The 19719-nt window shown below is 44.1% G+C and overlaps 1 protein-coding gene across 1 annotated transcript; it reads left to right on the top strand.

The window, feature by feature from the left end:
• Positions 1 to 8933: 8933 nt before the first annotated feature.
• On the top strand, positions 8934 to 16192 carry LOC140542850 (bcl-2-like protein 15). Its single transcript, XM_072665793.1, has 4 exons — positions 8934 to 9310; positions 9927 to 10039; positions 12838 to 13056; positions 14269 to 16192. Exons 1-4 carry the CDS (start codon positions 9214 to 9216, stop codon positions 14287 to 14289), a joined length of 450 nt encoding a protein of 149 aa, XP_072521894.1. The 5' UTR covers positions 8934 to 9213; the 3' UTR covers positions 14290 to 16192.
• Positions 16193 to 19719: the final 3527 nt, after the last annotated feature.

A 19719-nucleotide genomic window follows, 5' to 3' on the forward strand; every position in this document is an offset into this window, starting at 1 on the left:
AAAGAGGAATTCTTTTACAAAAGTGTGTTTTCTGGCTGACTCTCACCACAGGGAGGAAACATGAGCAACACACTTCTTTCTTTTATAGGAATCCTTAGAAGTTGATAGTTATTTCCTTTGTTATTAGTTATTAATTTTGCCCAGCTAACATGTCTATGTAGGGCCTGTATGGGTAGGTCAACTGGGAACCAGAAAGTTTGGTCCATGTTAGCCTCACATATGTTACCCAACAGGGTCAGTAGTGGGATCAGAAGGGGTTAAATATGGGCTTCATCTGGGCTGAGCACTGAATATGGGGCCTAGAAGGGACCTATGTGAGATTAAGGTGAGTTGTAATGACTGGGCCCATTTGGGAAGCCCAATTGGCAATTGGGTCCCAGTAAAATGTATGTACAACTAGCCCACGTTCCACCCATGTGAGCCCCACATGAGCACGCTGGCTGGGATACTAATACTAGACAGCTTGAATAGACCCTATGGGTATGGGCTAGAGGGGTCTTCCCTGCTAGATATTCCATTATTGAACAGTGAAAGCATTTAGGAACCACAGCAACTCAGACCATGTAAAGTTACAGAGCGGGGTCAGGTGGCCGAGTGCTGAGCTCAGAGCATAGTGCAGAAAAGTCTCGATAACTGCAGAGCTGGTAGAGCTGCAAAGGGTGACCAGCTCCATATTAATGCCTATGGGTTTAGAATAGGATGTCATAAAAGCTTCTGTGTCCCAATATTTTGTCCATGTTGTGCATTACAAAAATCATTTCTACCATTTTTTGTTGTTAATAATAACTACTTCAAAGGGTTAACCTCAATGTTCTGGACTTCTCAGTACTCCTACACTCTGGTCAAAGTCGTCCTTTTGGAAAACACAAGTCTGGCATCTTCTTCTAGCCGACCTCACGATGCCACAGCCACGACCTGAGGAAGAGCCAAAGATCTGTTTTAAAGCTCTCTCAGACTCCCTATCACACACTTAATAGCTGACCTCTGACATCCGAGCTGTCTGACCACGGACCAGTCCGCAGTTTGCCCTGAGTAACTGCTGTGTGTCGCGCTCAACTCCTGCTGTTAGCTAATGAACGGGCCGAAATGACACAGCTGTTCCTGGGAAGCAAAGACGGCGTTCCGAGAAACTGATAATGATCGGCCTCCGTTCCGAAGCGCAGACAAATGAAATGTCTTTTCCAGCAGCTTCTCGTTTTAGCAAGCCTCGTTAATTAAAATGATAATAATAAATAAATTGGAAATGTACCAAAGCAAATGTGTCGAAGCAGAGGAATGAACAAACCGAGAACAAACCGCATAACAGAGTTTAGATTAAATTCACATATGAACATAATTAAACACTCCAGACTCCATTACTCATTTAAAAAGCTGATAGAAAGTCAAAAGGCAAATTACACAGCTTAAAGCCCTGCTGCTGGAAACAGTGTGCAGTGTGGCAGAAAGCTTCCTGAGCATAGATACAAGCCAGCAGTTGTTGTATTATGCATGTTTAGAACCCTAAAACTTCCCTGATCGTTCTACATTCATCGAGTACTGTCCAAAAGTCCAGGCCATCCCATGCTCAGACCACCCTTCCTTTACTTCATTTACACCAGTCCAAATATTTTTGGACAGCCCTTCTACAACAAATGCATTCAGCTACTTTAAGCTGCACCCATTGCTGATACAGATGTGCAAAAGCACATACATATAGCTTGTCTAGTCCCTGTAGAGAAGAAGTACTGTCCAATAGAATAGGACTCTCTGGAGCTATATATATATATATGATAAAGTAGATGAACCTATTGGCACCATGCTGTCTAATGCCAGGCGTGGGCTAGAGGGGTATAAAGCCCCCCCAGTATTGAGCTGTGGAGCAGTGGAAGACCTGTGTTCTCTGGAATGATGGTTGGTGCTCTATCCAGTACTTTTGGATGGGACGGGATGGGGAGTTGGGGATGATGACATACTGTAAATGTTCCAAACTGTATCATATAGACTTGATTACAGTCCTTTATTATAGAAATGTTGTACAGTGTAGAGGATTTAGCAAAATATTTGTTTGATGTACAGCAAAACTCGTATCTGTAGCCTGCTAAGCTCTAACAAGACATACAAAAAATGATGATGGCTGAGGCAGGCTGCGTGCACAAAAGGACTTTAGTAGGGCTAAGGGAAATCTGAACATTAGGACAGGCAGGGGTCAAAACACAGGCAGGCAGGTACATTCTCCAGAAAAGCAAAAACCAAGCAGTGCCCAAACCAGAGCGTCCAGGCCAGCGCGCCCAAACCAGAGCGCCCAAGCCAGCGTGCCCAAGCCAGAGCACCCAAACCAGAGGCCCCAGGCCAGAGCGCCCAAACCAGAGCGTCCAGGCCAGAGTGCCCAAACCAGAGTGCCCAGGCCAGCGCGCCCAAACCAGAGCGTCCAGGCCAGAGCGCCCAGGCCAGAGTGCCCAAACCAGAGCACCCAGGCCAGAGCACGCAGGCCAGCGCGCCCAAACCAGAGCATCCAGGCCAGCGCGTCCAAGCCAGAGCGCCCAGGCCAGAGTGCCCAAACCAGAGCGCCCAAGCCAGCGTGCCCAAGCTAGAGCACCCAAACCAGAGGCCCCAGGCCAGAGCGCCCAAGCTAGAGCGCCCAAGCCAGAGCACTCAGGCCAGAGTGCCCAAACCAGAGCGCCCAAGCCAGCATGCCCAAGCTAGAGCACCCAAACCAGAGGCCCCAGGCCAGAGCGCCCAAGCCAGAGCGCCTAAACCAGAGGCCCCAGGCCAGAGCGCCTAAACCAGAGGCCCCAGGCCAGAGCGCCCAGGCCAGAGCGCCTAAACCAGAGCACCCAGGCCAGAGCGCCCAAGCCAGAGCGCCTAAACCAGAGCACCCAGGCCAGAGCGCCCAGGCCAGAGCGCCCAAACCAGAGTGGCCAGGCAAGAGCGCACAAAGCCAGAGTGCCCGGATTAGGTAGTGTCACAGGTAGGACTCCGCCCCAGCACCCAAAACAGGGGAGCTTAAGCAGAGTCCTAATCAGTATAGAACTTGCACCTGTGTGCCTGGAGCCGAGCCTCAGGTGAGAGGCGGAGCCCAGCACTTGTGCATGGGCTCCCCGCTGAGGCCAGCAGAGGGAGACATTACAGATGGTTGGTCAAGCTGGTTGTGATGGGCCAATGTTTTATCTTGGTCCACCCCTATGCAGTCCCTAGGACTTCTATTTCATATTTGGTTGGTGTAGCACAGTGGATAACACCACCCTCGCCGTGGTTTGATTCCCCTCCTGGGCAAGGGCAGGACTCCTAACGCTATGTGACTCAAATGGGTGAAAGCATGAGCCAAAGGCCATAAATGTAATATTTTATTAGTAGCCTATGCCACACCAAGGCACTTCCAGTATCCAGCTGCAGCAACATTACAACCCAGCTCAACACAATTCACCTTGTTTTGCATGTAAAAAAGGGGCGCGGCGCTGTCAATGGAATTGGCAGCGTAAAATATTCCGAGGCAGGATGCGGCTGAGGGAAATGAGAAATTAAGCCCTGCCTGTGTGTGCGTGTCAGCTTTGACAAAACATTGTGAAAACCTCTTGTGGGTGAGGTCTGAAATACTGTTGGGTGGACAATTAGTCACATGCATCGGTTGTGTTTGCCGTTACATCTGCACTGTCATTTTGAAGGCATGTGTTATTTATGAGCGACATCTGGGAATCGGGAGTTCACAGAAGGACTTTCCTCCAACTTTCTGTACCTCTTTCTATTTTTCTGCCTTTTCTGGCTTTCTGTCCTTGTCCCTCACACACTTTTTTAATGAGAGGCTTTGCTGAGAATGGATCGGGCCACCTGAGGGACACGAGCAGCTGTCACAGCCTCAAATCTGCTTTGAGATCAGCCGTCTGACGGCCTCCTCTGCTCTGCCACAATTATGGTGAGACTGTGATGTGGCTTACTCAATTCCTGTGTCACAGCGGACTAGGGCTGCACGATCCGGACGAAATACTATTATTGCAACTATATCATTAGATCTTGCAATTGCGATACATCTTACATGTCCCCACCCTACACTCATCATGCCCCGGCCCTGAACCCCATTCCCAATTATGTCCACGCCATATATGCCAATTACATTTCAGTTCCCCACCCTTTACCTTCATTACTCATTATGTCCATACCCTGTACCCCATTACCAACACTGTCCCTACCCTATACCCCATTACCAACTCTGTCCCTACCCTATACCCCATTACCAACACTGTCTCCACCTTATACCCCAGTACCAAAACTGTCCCTACACTTTACCCCATTACCAACACTGCTCCTACCCTATACCCCATCACCAAAACTGTCCCTACCCTATACCCCATTACCAACACTGTCCCTACCTTATACCCCCATTACCAACACTGTTTCTACCCTATACCCCATAATCAACACTGTCCCTACCCTATTACCCCATAATCAACACTGTCCCTACCCTATACCTCATTACCAACACTGTCTCCACCTTATACCCCAGTACCAAAACTGTCCCTACACTATACCCCATTACCAACACTGCTCCTACCCTATACCCCATCACCAAAACTGTCCCTACCTTATACTCCCATTACCAACACTGTCCCTACCCTATACTCCCATTACCAACACTGTCCCTACCTTATACTCCCATTACCAACACTGTCCCTACCCTACACTCCCATTACCAACACTGTCCCTACCCTATACTCCCATTACCAACACTGTCCCTACCCTATACTCCCATTACCAACACTGTTCCTACCTTATACCCTATTACCAACAATGTTCCTATCCTATACTCCCATTACCAACAATGTTCTTACCCTATACCCCATTACCATCACTGTCCCTACCCTATACTCTTATTACCAACACTGTCCCTACCCTATACCCCCATTACCAACACTGTCCCTACCCTATACCCCCATTACCAACACTGTCCCTACCCTATACCCCCATTACCAACACTGTCCCTACCCTATACTCCCATTACCAACACTGTTCCTACCCTATACCCCATTACCAACACTGTCCCTACCCTATACCCCCATTACCAACACTGTCCCAACCCTATACCCCATTACCAAAACTGTCCCTACCTTATACGCCCATTACCAACACTGTTCCTACCCTATACCCCATTACCAACACTGTCCCTACCCTATACCCCCATTACCAACACTGTCCCAACCCTATACCCCATCACCAAAACTGTCCCTACCTTATACGCCCATTACCAACACTGTTCCTACCCTATACCCCATTACCAACACTATCCCTACCCTATACCCCATCACCAAAACTGTCCCTACCCTATACCCCATTACCAACACTGTCCATACCCTATACTCCCATTACCAACACTGTCCCTACCCTATACTCCCATTACCAACACTGTCTCTACCCTATACCCCATTACCAACACTGTCCCTAACCTATGCCCCCATTACCAACACTGTCCCTACCCTACACTCCCATTACCAACACTGTCCCTACCCTATACTCCCATTACCAACACTGTCCCTACCCTATACCCCATTACCAACACTGTTCCTACCTTATACCCTATTACCAACACTGTCCCTACCCTATACTCCTATTACCAACACTGTCCCTACCCTATACCCCATTACCAACACTGTTCCTACCTTATACCCTATTACCAACAATGTCCCAACCCTATACCCCATCACCAAAACTGTCCCTACCTTATACGCCCATTACCAACACTGTTCCTACCCTATACCCCATTACCAACACTATCCCTACCCTATACCCCATCACCAAAACTGTCCCTACCCTATACCCCATTACCAACACTGTCCATACCCTATACTCCCATTACCAACACTGTCCCTACCCTATACTCCCATTACCAACACTGTCCCTACCCTACACTCCCATTACCAACACTGTCCCTACCCTATACTCCCATTACCAACACTGCCCCTACCCTATACCCCCATTACCAACACTGTCCCTACCCTATACTCCCATTACCAACACTGCCCCTACCCTATACCCCCATTACCAACACTGTTCCTACCCTATACCCCCATTACCAACACTGTCCCTACCCTGTACTCCCATTACCAACACTGTTCCTACCCTATACTCCCATTACCAACACTGTCTCTACCCTATACCCCATTACCAACACTGTTCCTACCCTATACTCCCATTACCAACACTGTTCCTACCCTATACCCCATTACCAACACTGTCTCTACCCTATACCCCCATTACCAACACTGTCCCTACCCTATACTCCCATTACCAACACTGTCCCTACCTTATACCCATCACCAAATCTGTCCCTACCCTATACCCCATTACCAACACTGTCTCTACCCTATACCCCATTACCAACACTGTCCCTACCCTATACCCAATTACCAACACTGTCCCTACCCTATACCCAATTACCAACACTGTCCCTACCTTATACTCCCATTACCAACCCTGTCCCTACCCTATACCCCATTACCAACACTGTCTCTACCCTATACCCCATTACCAACACTGTCTCTACCCTATACCCCCATTACCAACACTGTCCCTACCCTATACTCCCATTACCAACAATGTTCCTACCCTATACTCCCATTACCAACAATGTTCCTACCCTATACCCCTATTACCAACAATGTTCCTACCCTATACTCCCATTACCAACACTTTCCCTACCCTATACCCCCATTACCAACACTGTCTCTACCCTATACCCCATTACCAACACTGTCCCTACCTTATACTCCCATTACCAACACTGTCTCTACCCTATACCCCATTACCAACACTGTCCCTACCTTATACTCCCATTACCAACACTGTCTCTACCCTATACCCCATTACCAACACTGTCCCTACCTTATACTCCCATTACCAACACTGTCCCTACCCTATACTTCCATTACCAACACTGTTCCTACCTTATACTCCCATTACCAACACTGTCCCTACCTTATACCCCAATTACCAACACTGTCTCTACCCTATAACCCATTACCAACACTGTCCCTACCTTATACTCCCATTACCAACACTGTCTCTACCCTATACCCCATTACCAACACTGTCCCTACCTTATACTCCCATTACCAACACTGTCTCTACCCTATACCTTATTACCAACACTGTCCCTACCCCATACTCCCATTACCAACACTGTTCCTACTCTATACCCCATTACCAACACTGTCTCTACCCTATACCCCATTACCAACACTGTCCCTACCTTATACTCCCATTACCAACACTGTCCCTACCCTGTACTCCCATTACCAACACTGTTCCTACCCTATACTCCCATTACCAACACTGTCTCTACCCTATACCCCATTACCAACACTGTTCCTACCCTATACTCCCATTACCAACACTGTTCCTACCCTATACCCCATTACCAACACTGTCTCTACCCTATACCCCCATTACCAACACTGTCCCTACCCTATACTCCCATTACCAAATCTGTCCCTACCCTATACCCCATTACCAACACTGTCTCTACCCTATACCCCATTACCAACACTGTCCCTACCTTATACCCATCACCAAATCTGTCCCTACCCTATACCCCATTACCAACACTGTCCCTACCCTATACTCCCATTACCAACACTGTCCCTACCTAATACTCCCATTACCAACACTGTCCCTACCCTATACCCCCATTACCAACACTGTCCCTACCCTATACTCCATTACCAACACTGTCCCTACCCTATACTCCCATTACCAACACTGTCCCTACCCTATACTCCCATTACCAACACTGTCTCTACCCTATACTCCCATTACCAACACTGTCCCTACCCTATACTCCCATTACCAACACTCTCTACCCTATACTCCCATTACCAACACTGTCCCTACCCTATACTCCCATTACCAACACTGTCTCTACCCTATACCCCATTACCAACACTGTCTCTACCCCATCCCCACATTATCCAACACTCCAAGTCTCCATCAGAAAGAATCTCTGGAAGCAGAAATGGTGGGCTCACAGAGAAAGACAGTGTGTTCTCCAGAGGAGCTGGAATAAGCGGTACATTAATAATGTACAAGTTGAAATGTTCAGTTTTTGGACAGCCAGCTTTACAAAGGTCCAGCTGATCTTATCACTGCGCCCAGCGCTGATGCAACCTCTAGGTCAGCTTTCTGGTCTGTCTGCATGCGTTTGGACATGCCTGCACATGCGTATCACAAAGCATCAAATGAACTGCCGGCCATCGAGCTATTCGCTCCTGCTTCTCATCTACAAGCTTGAACTAGAAATTGGCATCTCTGATCTTGGAGGGCCGAAGCGGAGTCTCGTTCTCAGGGGAAGACAGAAATCATCGGTCTGAAGCGTGTAACAGGGTACGAGCAAGCAGGAAGTAAACAGGAATACCTGAATACTCGGAACAAAGTACTCTGGAATTTCCTGACAAGGTCCGACTTGATTGGTTGACTCGGGCGTATTAGCATCCTCCCATCCTCCATATTTCTGGGTTTCACCTTTCATTTTATAGTGCAACTACAGGACAAAAGTATTGGGACACCTGCTCATTCAAAGTTCCATCTGAAATCAAATCATTACGTATTACGAAGAGCTTGTCCTGCTTTTGCTGGAGTAGCCGTCTCTGCTGTCCAGGGAAGAAGGCTTTCTACTCGATTTTGTCTAAACATTGCTGTGAGGATTTGATTGATCTAGTCCACGCCTGGCATTAGGCAGCATTGTGCCAATAAGTTCATGTTCATCTGCTCAGCAGGTAAAGAGCCCTATTCTATTGGCAGTGCTGCCCTGTCAGCAATTGTGTGCAACCTCAACTAGCAGGATGCATTCGCTGATAGGGGTGTCCATAAACATTTGGCCACGCAGTATCCCTCCTTTAGAAATGAGGGTGTGGCGTGTGTGGAGTCCCCCCTGTGGAAACGCACCTCCTCATTCCTGCTGCAGCAGCGCCCTCTGCCGGCGCGCCGGAGGCAAAGCGCGTCAACATGTGGCAAAACACTCGCAGCAAGGATCGCAACAGAGCAGGGCGGGATCTGCTGATGAATCTGGCTTTTAAAGGTCAAGTAACTGCTGAGCTGCGTGATATAGAACCACATCTGCTGAAGGGGAGTGTGTACTTTCTTTAAGAGAAGCTCAGGCGCCTCCAAAAGCATTCCTTCATTAGCTAGCGGGCGAGGAGAGCCAGCTAGCTAGCTAGCATATCGACATCAGCTCGGATCAGCCCCGGAGTGATGGCCCAAATAAACTTCAACGAGCAGACTTATATCATTATAAGCTGTATGTTTCAGAATGAGCAGGACGTGTACGAAACCGATGCCCTTGGGGACGGTAAGTAGCCCTGCTTGCTTGTCAACAACCAGCTCAACTAGCTAGCATAGCTATAGTGCTACCAGCAGGTAGCTAGCTAGCTAGATACACCTGTCTAACGCCTGTATCCCTTATTTATCCCTTATTTCTGCAACTGACAGTACTTCTAACAGCTCTGGGATATGTTGTTAGCTTGAAATAGAGTAGAAAGCCTGTGCTAGCTACTAGTCCTAGTTATAGCTAGGGCTCGCTAGAATGGCAGGTGGAAAGGTAGCTAGCTAGCTAGCACTAGCTATACACACACTAATCTAAGCCCACCTTCAGAGCAAAATACTGTCAAACTGCTTGTCAGTCGTCCAGTCAGTAAATCTAGCAAACTAGTTAGATAGATAGCTACCACAAACCATTAAACTCATTGGCTAGTGCTAAGGGTAAGGGCTGTACCCATAGCTAAGTCCCAAAGTACAGTAGATATGATAGAGGGGGTAAAGGGTGAAGGATCTGCCACATAAGCCAGGTCCTTGGTTACGCCTCTGCATTTCTTGCTTGTTACAAAAGCACAAGTGTGCGCAAGTTGTGGTTTTGAATTTGACAGGCCTTCTATGAATCATTTCCTCCTGTGTTTCATTCATTCTAGATGACTTTGACGCTGTGACGATTGCTGCTAAGCTCAGAGAGCTGGGAGATCACTATGACGAGACCGTGATCCAGCCACTGATCAAAGACGTCCGGGCAGCCGCCGGTGATCAGGTGAGCCCTCAACCGGTGTTAATCTGCCTGATCTTCTCAAGTCTCTCATTATTTGCATATTACACACTTGTCATGGTGGCACACTGGTCAGCACACTGGTCAGCACACTGCTCTGATCTGCTTTACACTCCAAAGTACAAACAAATATATATCTTGGACCCATTTATCAATATCTAAATCAGTCTCTCACTTTAATAATCCGTCTTCTTGCTTTATTAAAGTCATGTCATGTGCTGCTCACTATCTGGGTACATTTGTGAATGTAATCCAACAAGATGGCCCTTAAAACCCAGGGAGCAATTTATTAAGTTGAAGCATTTACATTATTTATTCTTCATATATTGCTTTGGTCATCCTTTATAAATCATTTAATCCACAAATTTCATTACTTAAATTATTACTTCATATTTTCTATCAAATCTGGTTTTAATTCATTTTCTCACATTAGATTGTTATTTATATTTAATAAGAATGTATTTTCTAATATCTAGAGAGGGTTGGTACGCATGACAATTATATTAGGAAATTTGTTGAAATGAAATGATTCAACTTAATAAATAAAACTTAACAAATTTCATAGTATAATTGCCATGCGCACCAACCCTCTCTAGATATTAGAAAATAAATTGCTCTCTCGGTTTTAAGGGCTGTCTTGATGGTTCACGTTCACAAACGTACCCAGATAGTGAGCATATATATATCGGGCCGCTGAGCTGAGAAGGTCTGCACCCCACTGACCACTGTTCGGCCACCCTTGGACCGCCCTCCTGGTATAATTGTCATGTGTACCAACCCTTTCTAGATATTAGAAAATAAATTCTTATTAAATATTACAATCTAATGTGAGAATTTATTAAAACCAGATTTGATAGAAAATATAATAATTATAAGTCATAATTTAAATAATTTATGGATTCAGTTATTTATAAAGGATAACCAAAGCAAGATATGAAGGAAAAATAAGTAAATTGGACTATTGGTGGAAAATGGGAAATGAAAAAGGTGCATTTTGTCCAATACTCTGATTAACCACTGGTGGACTGTGTTCTGCCATTAGTGGGCCAACAGTGGTCCGCCACCCTCTTGCTATCAGGGGTAGGTGACCTGTGTCTGCCTGTGATGAGAATGAATCTGTCCCTGAAATCAGCAACTCGGCTGATAACTAGGCGCATGTGTTCAGGCAAAAAGGTGCATGACATCCGATCTGACCGTTCAAAATCATGTCGCATGCCTACAAATCGGATATGTATCCGATCTGAGACCACATACGAAAGTGACTGAAATCGGATTTAAAAGGATCTACACGTTTGCGTTTATTTCAACGTTAGGGGAACGCTTTGCGTCTTTTACTTTTATTTTTCTACCTTAATAAAATTACTTTAAGGGCTCCTTACAGAAATGTTGGGTAGGCCTGTATTTAACGTATCGCCGCTGTCCGTCTCCAACGTGGTGACATTACAGGAGAAGGCGAAAACGTCCTTAACTTTGAATGAAAGCCAATGTAAAATTAATGTTTATTTCAAGTAATTTAGAGCATTTCTATTAGTCCATTCATCCTAAATTATTCACACAGTGTACAGCTACTGGGTTTAAACCATGGATAGTTTAAAGTCAGAAAATCAGACCTGATATCATGTGAAGAGTCATCTTAAACTGCGCATATAATCACACTTGACTTTCATAAAAAGTCTGAAAACCACATGAATGTTGTTGTAAGAAATTAAAAACCACAAGCACAGACACTGCGCACCTACAAGCCCACGCATTCTCCGGCTGTAGAAATCAGCATTTGAAATTTTTCACCCAGAGTGACCAATTTCCAGCTAATGTTTCCCTACCCTATAAGGCCGTGATGTCTGCAGTGCTTCAGCTGTCTTATTTACCAGACAAAACCACAGATGAACCTGCATGTCTTTTGGGTTTATTGATAATGCAGTGTAGATTATGATAAAACATCCCTGTTTGTAACCATGAATTGGTATTAAAAGCATATTTTAAGCCAAAAATGTCTGTCAGAATCAGCAGGACACCTATATTTGTAACTATTACAGTTTTTAGAGAGATGAAACCCTTCAGATATCTACTCTATATAACTTTTTAGAGCCCTGATCTACTGATGCACTGTACTGTAATGCAGTGAGGCAGTATTCTCCAGTAATTGTTGGTAGTGCTCTTATTTATAAAACAAAAAAAGATTCAAAAAATAAGACATAAAACACATAAAAATTTAATTTATTGATGGGGAAAAATCCCCAAACCCAAGTTGTTGATTGTGTAACTAAGGGGCAGAGATGGAGCCTGATCCTACCACCACCATGCTTAACAGTTGGTACAGTGTTCTTTAAATACCTCACGTGTAAACATACCTTTTGTTTATTGTGGCAAAACAGCTTTAAATGTTGTCTCATCTGACCAGAAAACTTTCTGACATCATTTAAAGCCCAATATGATTTAATTTCTTTATTTATTTGTATTATTTTAACAATTTAGTTTCTCAAGAACCAAGCATTACACACAGAACCACTCTGTATAACTTTCTAGAGCCCTGATCTACTGATGTACTGTACTGTAATGCAGTAAGGTATTTTCAGTATTTCCAGTTTTTACGGTCTCTCATTTGCTAAAATCTACTTTTTATCCTAAATGTTTGTGAATCTGTTGGCATTCAGTCAAGCAGCAGCTTATTAAACACTTTTCCTTAAAAAAAAAACACGGAACCGGTCCTTTGAGAAGAGCTCCGAGACACACCCCGAAACAACTCATGGGCACTGACTGACACTCGTTTGGTGTGTTTTCAGGTGCTGACAGCTTTCAGTAACAGTGTGCAGAGCTTGTGCAATACATGGGTGGTGGAAAGAGCAGAAGTCGCATCGGAGAAGCAGCTCCTGAAGGCCACAGTCACGCTGGCTCTTTACGTGAAGAAGAATTGCCCCGACATGACCAGAACCGTCCAGGAAGCCATGACCTACTTCGTCAACAACCGGCTGGCCGGCTGGATCATTCAGCAGGGAGGCTGGGTGAGTCCTTTTCTGACCGTTTGAATTGGACACCAAATGGTTTCAGCTCGTCATACGTGGTGGGATACGAGACAGGGAGAACTTCAGGAAACACAAAAAAAACACAAACCTCAGTCATCCTTCAGATAAAGTAATTTCCTTCCCTGGAATCCCAAAGCCTTACAAATGGCCCTAATTCCGGGGTGGTGTATTTCGGTGACCTCCTTTCTTTATGATCACAGCTGTTCATGCTGCGGTTTCAGACTGTAAAGATAACGAGGCTGGGGGCGATTAAGCCTAGTGGGTTTTTATTTTAGTTGATTGTTTGTGAAGTGCGGACCACGTTCGTGTGGCTGGGGCAAGGAAGGGGAACCATCCCCTCCCAAGGCAGAGGTTGAGAATAATTGGGCCATCAGGAGTTTGGTTTAATTCTTTGATTGTGTAACTAAGGGGCAGGGATGGAGCCAAGTGGGTTTGGCTAATTAGAGCCTGATGCTACCACCACCAAGCTTAACAGTTGGGACGGTGTTCTTTAAATGGCAAAACGGCTTAAATTTTTTGTCTCAACTGACCAGAACACGTTTTGACATCATTTAAAGCCCAATATTTATTTATTAAATTAATGCAAGCTGCTTTTATGCAGTTAGCTGACATCCTAAACATGGGAATTAACAGGTGAGTTCATTCAGGTGTGCTTGAGCTGGAAAAACTGGAAAAACACAAAACTGTTCAGGAATCCAGCCCTCCAGGACCTGAATTGCCCACCCCTGATTTATATTGTTCAGCATTTTGCACAAAATATTATGAATTGAACACTGAATTGTGTGAAATTACCACATTTTCTTGTAGTCCAGTTGACCAGTTTAATGATCCTCATGACCATTTATTTAACCCGTAGATAACCCCTGTCATGTAATGGTTGGGTTGAGTGGAGTGGAGTTGAGGCTAAAGGGAAGTGTGGTGAGGTTTCCTTTTAGAGAAGTGACTTCTTGTAAAATGAAACTGAAAGGAAATGCTTTACAATTCTATTGAAAACAGTGTTCAGTTTACTATGTTGGCTTCTACTGTGAAAATCCACTGTGAAATTCTGCCCACTCTGTTTCTCTGTTTTGTTGCTGTAATTTGACAACCACTTCCTGTCACTAATCATATTGAAACAGGTTGCTTTCAGAATTGCTTGTCTTTTCATTACAGCTGTGAGGAGTAAAGCACTATGTCTATGCTCGTTTACAGGAGCGCGCCGCTTTCTCCTGAAGGTTCTCATCCGCCACCTGAACTGCTGAATGGCAGGAGCCACACCTTCCTCAGGAATTCCCAATGAAAAGCCAGATGAAGACACAAGCAAACCTGTAATATTCAAAACATTTTTTTTTTTTATATTTAAGACTGACACACCAGTGGCTAAGTGAACCTAGGTGTAGTGGGTGTTGAGTGTGATCTAGTTTTGTAGTTTATAATATTTTTTTAAGATTTTTTTTTTAAGAACTTTTTTTCTTCAAAAGTAGAACTTTGAATCAGTGCCATTTGTCTTTACATCCCATTTTTTATCCCATTTGTGCCATCGTTTAAATTAATGGTTCAGATCATGATGTCTTACACTTTTTTTGTTGTCTTCAGAGTTGTTTGATTCACAAAGCCATTTAGGACAAATCAGTAGGGGTGTATCAATCTTTAGGATATAATATGAAACAATACAGCAGAAATGAAATGGGTGTGACAATGTTAATGTTAATATATCACATATTAATAGACAACCTTTTATTTCTTACCTACACTCATTGACAAAAAAAAAATGACACCACATAACGCACCAAGACGTTAACCGGTTACCGGTTACGTTAATACTGGTTCTGTACGTATTCCTGTACCACATTTGCCCACAGATGTTGAAGCTGGACTTGTAGATCCTGCATGCTCTTAGGTTGCCAAAGCTGCCATCCCAGCTGCTCCCATAAAGGCTTGACTGCCGACAAATCTGGCGATCGGGCAGACCAAGGAAGTCTTGCAGTCTGGCTGAGACTACGTTCCTGGGAACGTTCCCCAGCTGTCGTATGCGATGACTCCCCAGATCATCGCACCAGCAGTTGGGGCAGTGTGTGGTGCTCCACAGCAAAGGCAGGAAACCCGACCATCGTTGCTAAAGATGATAGGGTTGCAGTCCAGGCTGGCTGGCTGGCGTCTGGGTGCGTTTGTTTCTTTTTTTGGGTCAATAAGTGTAAATCTGGGCTTCTTAATGCTGTAGACACCAGCTAACAACCAAGCTAATATTATTAGTTGTATTGATACATCCCTACAAAATATCTTGGTGGTGTGTGTTGCACTGCATATATGCCACTACAATGAGTGATGTAAATGATGAAGGGGAGAGCAGCGCACAATCGCAGGCATTTATGGCTTTTGCTTAATAATAAAAAAAAAATTATCATTATTATTGTCTGAATTTGACAAAAAACAGACTAAATTTATGAACAATTCTGTGAAATTTTGATTAGTAGTGAGTGATATGGCAAAAAATATAACATGACGATACTTAAAGATGATCTGCATCCCAATATTTTTACATACAATCAAAACGCATCCATGAAAAAAGCCAGATTTCAAACACGGCTGCAATAAGCTCTTAGTCCAGTGATTTTTATTATTATTATTATTATTATTATTAATATTCAGGATTTGCTGTATATTAAGCTCTATGTCCGGAATCATGAAGGTGGCCTCTGTTTAAGTATGGATGATGTTCACAGTGAACAGAGAAGCTTATTGTTTACCTCAAAAACAAAAAGAATACATAATCGTCATCATTCCACTTCTAGTGGAGTGTAAATGCTACAACCAATGACCGTAGACAACATGGACAGGGCAGCGTCTCTCAGAAGGGAACCAACCACAGGTGTAGTACCTCTGCTGTTTTATTTATTAATTTGGGCTATAGACTGTTTCTATATTCGAACCTCTAACTACATTCCATATCCATGCTTTATTAGTTTGTGCCCTGCTCTCCTCTTATGCTCAGTGTATGTTCTATTGAGAACCAAACGGTGCTGTATTAATCACATCACAGCTGTAGGACTTTGTTAATTGAACTTTTGTGAGGTGTTTGAACTCGTGGAGAATGAAGGTGCTGTTGCAAATGAAGGGGAAAAAAACTTCTTTTAAACTCTGTTGTGAGATTTGTGTCTGTACCACTTTTCTTTAAGGTTCTAGATAAAGAGGAAGGGAAAGGTCATAAGCCTATCTCTACTGACAGGGTTCTTCCTTGGATTCCTGGACAAGTGAACATGTTAAACAAGCAAACTTTTAATTCTAGCTACCACCAGGAGAGGGCAGCAACACTCTGGCTCAACTACAGCTGTTCCCAGTATTGAAACCCTGCTCCTGAACTTAAGAACTGAAGGCAAGTAAAGAGCTGTAGGCATTATATTGAGGGATACAACACTGCAGTCACTCCAGCAGGCCTTCTATTACGGTCAGAGTTTCGGCTTTCCTGGCACTCATAATAACCATAGTGAGAAAAAGTACATACACAAATAAAGGACCATCTAGCATTACCAGTATGACGCATCTATACCCCGGCTTACGCTGAGCTGAGCGGACTCTGACATCTTGCAGTCATTGATATTCCAGTATTTCAGCTTGTGCAAATCCAGCCACGCTTGGGTGGATAATCAGATGAGCAGTCGGCATGAATGACCTCCTGGCTCATTTGAGTTTCAGTGAACGACAGAAACACAAAGCTGAATTCGAATTTGGCCACAAGATAACAACCTTATCAGCTTGTGCATTAGGAGAGCCAGCAAGGCCAGGCCCAGTCAGCATGATCTGCACTAAACTCTACTTAAGTCACTTCTTTTAACGGGATGTTACAGAAATACTTCCACTGCAGGAGAACTAGCCCACACCTCCCGGAGCTGAATGATTTGCAGGAATCCATACTAATGCACTCTGGGCTTATTCAACTGCACCATACCTTTAAAAGAACTATTAGGTTGTATGGATGAACCACTTTTTACAGTGTAGTACATGCATCCTGAAATACAGGGTCAAAAAGTTCATATACAATAAATGGACAAAAGTATTGGGACACCTGCTCATTAAAAAAAAATTATTTATTTATTCATTTGGAGTAACTGTACTGTCTAGGGATAAAGGATTTTACTAGATGTTCTAGGAGGAGCATTGCTGTGAGGATTTGATTGCAATCAGGGACAAGGACAACAGTGGTACCAAGGTCAGGATGTTGGGATGATCACCACCCCACCTCATCCCCAACTCTCTACCTCATCCCATCCAAAAGTACTGGATGGAGCACCACCATCATTCCAGGCAGCACAGTTCTTCCACAGCTCCACATGCTTTATACCCCTCTAGCCCACACCTGGCATTTGACATGGTTCTAATAGGTCAGTGTTTATCTGCTCATGAAACTCAATAAAACCTTTTTTTTATTGGCAGTACTTCTCTGCAGAGCCTACACAAGCAACGGGTGAACCTTAAAGAACCTGAATGCATTCATATGAAGGGGTGTCCACAAACATTTGGACATACAGTGCGTATTCCGTTTGACCTGCAGTATTCTTCGCTGTACTTTATGGGGAGATAGCTCAGTGTGTACTGCCGAGGCTCACTAACCCCGTGGGGTGGAGGCTGTACTTAAGCCTGGCCTGCTCTTACTGGGGGGAGTTCATATGCTTCAAACTGGTGCTGTTACCAAGGCCACCAAGAAAGCGACCTTCTTCATGATGAAAATAGAAGCTATGATGTGGATTAATGGAAGGAGGCTGCGCATCATCTAGGCTGATGATATTTGCCTAGGAAGAACATGACTGGAACGCAGTTCTGAGGGATGCTATGGGAGCTAGGCTGAACTGAGCAAGTGGAGCAGCATCAGATGAAGGGTTGAGGACCTGCCTGACATCTGTCCTTTCCCATATTAGATATTTTGTTGAGTGCCAACTTGCCACAACAAGGTTAGGGAACAGTTCCCAAAGTCGTACGTGAGCCCTCAGGGTGATGTTGGTTTCTCATGTCGTCACTCGTCTTGCTGACAGGGTTCCAGGTTTTAAAGGTCACGAAATTTCGGGACGTTTTACTGGTAAAGGTTTTGCATCTTAAGATGATGTCAAAAGGTCGTGTTGACTTAAGGCATTGTGGATATTAAACCTCAACTGCAATAGTCCACCATCCAAATATATCCAGCCTACAATGTGATCATGAAGACAGAAGATAGACCCGGCAGTGCAAAAGCAGTTTTAATATATTAATACAATTATATATATATATATATATATATAAAGTGTGTGTGTGTTTAGAAAATGTATTTAATCATTCAATTTTATAAGAATTGATTGAAACAATGCAGCAAGCATGTATATTTGTAAAGTGCAAATAGTTATTAAACTATTTGAACACTGCAGAACTTTAAAACCTATTAGAAAGTACCAGTTAGCTCCGTATTTACTTTAAGGGCTTGACCATGTTAATTGCTAATGCTCTAACAGGTTTCTCCATAGCCTATTAATCAACCAAGAGCTTGAGAAATGCATAGCTTGGGTTTGATGTCATTTATTAAAATGATTCTATAAATTATCGACTATCTCCCATCTAATGTGCTACCAGTATGGCCACTACGGCAAGGGGGTCACAACTTTGAATCCAAAGCCATGCCAAGCTTTTGCCATCAGCAGCCGCAGCCTGAGAGCGCACAATTGGCTGTGGCTGTGGCTCTGGGTAGATGGCGCTGTCACCCCCTCCCCAACCCCCATCACTCTTAAACCCCAGCGATGTCGCGGTGTCGGTATCACTTGGTCTTCAGATGTATCGAAGGCTACCTGTTAAGTCCTTACGTTCCTAGTGTCAGGAGCACTGCTTAGTGCTAGGTTAATTGGCAGTGCCAAATTGGGGGAAAAAAAGAAATTAAACACACTAAAACGAAAATCTGTTTCCACTAATAATAATAATAATAATAATAATAAATAATTAACATTGAACAATTATAAGCACCCTCAGATGTATTCAATACCCCAATGTGGTCAATAAGCTGATAATGACATGTCTGGTGCCTGAAGTCAATTAAGCTAATGGAATTCTGAAAGGCAGTGTATAATTTCTCTGTAAAATAATGCTCCTTATACCATCATAGCTTCCCACCACGCGCTCTGATTGGCTGAAATCAGAAAAACTGGGATGTGTGTTTTCCCTATCTGCCCTCTTCTGAAATAAAGTATATAATAAAAAAAACTAAATTAAAAAAAGCTATTCATTTAATTGAGGCAAGTAAAAGTACTCAAACCTTACCCTGATGGCAAACTGGGGACGCACCTGGGCAGGTGTTGTATGACGAACACCACTCAAATCCAATGCTTCTGACAACTATAGGCAAGTCACTGTGTAGCGTAGCCTATAGCCTGCATACATGCTATGAACATGTAGCTGCTAATGTCCGATAGTAAGATAAGATAGTCCTTTATTAGTCCCGCAGTGGGGAAATTCTCAATTTAGTAAGCTATAAACACTACATAGGACTGGTTATAGTCACATTTTTGGAGGTGTTCTGTAGTAAAATGACATCACTCCACCTCTCCACTGATAATGAATCCCACCTGAACAGAGCTTTTGAGATTCTTCAAAGTACTAATATCTGCTTGCGATCGTCAGTATGGGTCAGCAAGGCTCAGCAAGGCTCAT

Source organism: Salminus brasiliensis, chromosome 21 (assembly GCF_030463535.1).
Source record: "Salminus brasiliensis chromosome 21, fSalBra1.hap2, whole genome shotgun sequence".
In the NCBI taxonomy this organism is placed as follows: Eukaryota; Metazoa; Chordata; class Actinopteri; order Characiformes; family Bryconidae; genus Salminus; species Salminus brasiliensis.